The sequence below is a fragment of the Trachymyrmex cornetzi genome, unplaced genomic scaffold (genome assembly GCF_001594075.2).
Source record: "Trachymyrmex cornetzi isolate Tcor2-1 unplaced genomic scaffold, Tcor1.1 scaffold640, whole genome shotgun sequence".
Lineage (NCBI taxonomy): Eukaryota > Metazoa > Arthropoda > Insecta > Hymenoptera > Formicidae > Trachymyrmex > Trachymyrmex cornetzi.
The window spans coordinates 324820-329030 of record NW_017299960.1 but is presented as its reverse complement, the minus strand read 5'-3'; the positions used below and the strand labels follow the sequence as shown (position 1 = coordinate 329030).

Below are 4211 nucleotides of genomic sequence, written 5' to 3'. Positions count from 1 at the left end.
AAATTTAGTAAAATCTAGATAATTTTGTCTTCCGCTTTTCCGCTTTTCCGCGTTTCCGCGCTTCATGTAATCGCACCCTTATTCTTGAAAAGAAAATACGAAAACTAGGGAAATACTATAGTATACGTGACGTATACTATAGTATTTCCCTAGTTCTCGTATAATTTCTTTTCAAAAATAAAAGCCCGGGGCCCTATTCTTGAGCATGTATGAATAATTTTCGTATACGAAAATGATAGTTTCTCGGTTGTGATTAGTCGATTTACGGAATTGCTATTTTTGTATGCGATATTTGTTCAAGAATAGAACCTTGCATTTGTGCATGCGTAGATAGCGCGATTCCACGTTGTCAGTATATCACACCGGTAAACGTCACACGTATGTGCCTGATTGAAGAACATGGCTTCGAAAGAAAGTAACCTTTCTGTATTGTATACGGAATTAAATAAATTAGGACAAAACGGGGAATATGAGAGGGCTCTAAAAATTGTGAACAGAAGTAAGCTAAGTTAAAATTAAGTTATTTGTTAAAATAGTGAAACTGAAATCAATAATTATAACAAAAATAATTGGTATATTTACCCTTTAATGCTTTAATGCTTTCATGTCATTTCACATAGGTACTTCCGTAAAATTATTTTTATATCATTTTTTTCGGACAATTAACATTCAAAAAGCATTATAAAATAAGAAAATGTGTCATTTGAAGTTAGTTAACTATCATATCATTTCATTATTTAGTTTTAGGCATCTCCCAGGATGAAGAAGTAGCGTTTCACTGTAAGATTATTTGCTACATCCAGCTGTCCAAATTCAACGAGGCATTGCAACTTATTGTTAAAACACCAAAATTAGCAACGTATAACATACTACATGTTACAATATTTATATTATATATATATAATATTTTATAAATTGCTTTCTTTCCTAATCTAGAAATTTGGAATTTGAAAAAGGATACTGTCTGTATCGATTAAATCAAGTTTCTGAAGCATTAAAAGTGATAGAAAATGTACAAAATCCTTCTCTAAAAATTAAAGAACTAAAAGCTCAGATATTATATCGCCTAGAGAAATATAAAGAATGTTTTGCAGTATACAGAGATATCATTAAGAATTCAAATGATGAGTATGAAGAGGAAAGAGAAACAAATCTTGTAGCTGTGCTTGCAAATTTAGCAATTGAAGGTTCAGTAAGTATCATGTACTTTAGAAAATTGAAACAGTTTAACATTAAAAAAGATTGATAGTTTTAACATATAAAGGTAATTTCTAGGATTTAGAAGTTCCTCCTTTACGTGAACATACTTATGAATTAACATACAATGCAGCATGCCGTTTACTCGCTCAAGGAAGTGGAGATTATAAAGCTATTTTAGCAGAAGCAGAAAAGAAATTGAGAACCGCTGAAAAAATGTGCAAGGAAGGATTGGAAGAAGATGGAGTATCTGAAGAAGAGATCGAAAATGAATTAGGTGTAATTCGAGTACAACTTGGATATTGTTTACAATTACAAGGTCGAGAAAAAGAAGCACATGCATTATATACTGCTGCTTTAAAGGCTAAGCCAGATGATATTGCATTGGTCGCTGTAGCTAGTAACAATTTAGTATGTCTAAATAAAGATCAAAATGTCTTTGATAGTAAAAAGAGAATGAAAAGTGCCACTCATGAAAGTTTAGAACACAAATTAACTTCTAAACAAAGAAGAAATATCGCATACAATCAATGTTTACTAGCATTTTACACTGATCAAGTAAGTCTTATACAATAATGCACATGTGTGTGTATGTATGCTATTACATATATGTATGCACACATATATATATATATACACTATACATATACATATATATACAGGGTGGAGAAAAAGGTTGGTATCTTTTTACACCCTACAACTTTTGTCTAAAACATTTTTCCATAAAACTTCAATTTTTCTGAGTTATTCAGGGGTACCGATCTTTTTTTCTCCACTCTGTGTGTATATATATGTGTGTTTGGTATGTGTATGTGTGATGCTTACCTTATTATTTAAATTAAGATGGACACATGCTTATTATATATTTTCAGGGAGAACAATGTCACCAACTGTGCAATAATCTTGCGAAAGATTGCATTATTCTTGCAGCAGATGCAATGTTTATAAAAGCTGTACAACTTAGTAAAGAAGGTAAACCAAAAGAAGCAGCAAAACTATTAATCGAATATGCAGTCGGCGAAAAGGAATTATCCATGAAATTAGCCAGCGTGCAAGTACTTTTAAGTCAAGATGAAAAAAAAGATGCCATCGCTATTCTTGAGAATCTAAACGAAAGAGATAGATCTTTACCTGGAATAGTTGGCGCGCTCGTTACGCTTCATTTAGTTGATAACGACCGAGAAAGAGCTTCGATCGCTCTAAAAAATGCAGTCGCTTATTATAAAAAGAACAAGGTATATATTGAATGTATGCATTATTATATTTTCCACGCGACGTTTTGTTTATAAACTCACATAAAAAATTCTTTTCAGGAAACCACCGAAAATTTGGGAGAATTGTGGCGACAAGCTGCTAATTTTTACTTACGTGGTGGAGAACTCAAGATAGCTGCTGATATTTTGCAAGAATTAGTAGATGCCTCACCATCTGACACCAAGACTTTAGCTCAATTAGTAGTAGCTTATGTACAGTTCTGCCCTACTAAAGCACAGTCATTATCCAAAAGATTACCGCCACTTCATGATCTAGCCGAAACTACTGACGTTGACGCATTAGAAAGCAGCAATTGGGTTATCGGAACTAAAGTAGTAAAGAAAAAGATTGAACCTTCTCCTGGGTAAATATAATTATTCTAATCATTATATATTTCAATTAAAATAATACTCTAAAATAATATTCTTGAGGCTTTCCCGGGTGTTTCCTATATGACAATCTTGTGTTTCGCGGGTTTTCTCCGTGTTCAAATCCATTCTTGGAATGCCAACGTTTCGTGAACCTTGCAGTCCACTTCATCAGGGCGAGGAGCAGCCTGATACTAAGCTGTTCTCCCGGGTCGTTCCCTTTATATTACGCTGCTTGTTGGGGGGGGGGGGGGGGAGAAGAAAATTGTGAGTAGAGGGGAGAGAGGAAGCCGGCCGGTTTTCGGTAGCCGGAAGGATGGACTTCCATATTTTATTTATGTTGTAGCCATTGTCTCTATTCAGATTGTTAGGGTGTTTTTGTATCTCTATGGCTTCTCTATACTTTCTTGGAAAGTATGATGTAACGTTGGCTATTGTGGTCGTTTTATCGAACTGTATTTGATGTCCTGTTTCGATATTGTGTTCTGATAATGCCGACTGTGTGTAGTGTTTTAGTCTGACGTCACGTTGGTGTTCTTTTATCCGTAGGTTGACCATTCTCCCGGTTTCTCCAATGTATACTTGCCCGCAGGAGCAAGGTATTTTGTATACTCCTGCGGAGCTGAGTGGAGGTCTTTGATCTTTGGGATTTCTTAAGATTTGTCCTATCTTTTTGGGTGGTTTGAAGATAGTTCGGATATTGTGTTTGTTTAATATCCTGCCGATCCGGTCTGTTGTTCCTCTCACGAATGGAAGGAAGGATAGTATCCTTTCGTCTGGTTGTGTGTCAGGGTTCGTTGTCTTGTTTGCATGTTTATTGATTACTTTAGTTATGTCTTTTTTGTCGTGTCCGTTTTTCTGTAAGGCTAGTTTTAGGTGGTTGAGTTCTGTCTGTAGATGTTCTTTGTCACAGATGGTGAAAGCTCTATGTACTAGTGAGTCGATTGCTGACTGTTTTTGTGCTGGGTGGTGGTGCGATTCGGCATGTAGGTACCTGTCTGTGTGTGTTGGTTTTCTGTACACTTGATGGCCTAGGGTACCGTCAGCTTTCTTAGAGACAAGAACATCTAGGAAGGGGAGTTTTCCGTTTTCCTCTATATCCATGGTGAAGTGGATATTTGGGTGTTGTTTATTGAGGAAAATAAGGAATTTACGGAGTTCTGCTCTGCCGTGTCTCCATATCACGAATGTGTCGTCTACATAGCGGAACCAAACTTCTGGCTTTTTCGGTGTTTTTCCGAGGGTCTCTTTCTCGAAGTGCTCCATGAAGATGTTGGCGATTACAGGAGAGATAGGAGAGCCCATTGCCGCTCCTGAAGTTTGTTCATAAAATTGGTTGTTGTAGGAGAAGTAAGTGGTTGTTAAGCAGTGCTCTATTAGTGGGATGAGGTC

The 4211-nt window shown here is 36.0% G+C and overlaps 1 protein-coding gene across 1 annotated transcript in view; it reads left to right on the top strand.

Annotated features, from left to right (window-relative positions):
- The first annotated feature begins 277 nt into the window (after positions 1 to 277).
- The window catches only part of Srp72 (signal recognition particle 72), a 7039-nt gene continuing 3105 nt past the window's right edge, over positions 278 to 4211 (top strand). The window contains exons 1-6 of the mRNA XM_018516521.1: positions 278 to 499; positions 742 to 859; positions 937 to 1192; positions 1276 to 1755; positions 2070 to 2432; positions 2511 to 2815. Of these exons, the coding sequence (XP_018372023.1) occupies positions 400 to 499; positions 742 to 859; positions 937 to 1192; positions 1276 to 1755; positions 2070 to 2432; positions 2511 to 2815 (1622 nt within the window). The 5' untranslated portion in view covers positions 278 to 399. The remainder of the gene's footprint in view (positions 500 to 741; positions 860 to 936; positions 1193 to 1275; positions 1756 to 2069; positions 2433 to 2510; positions 2816 to 4211) is intronic.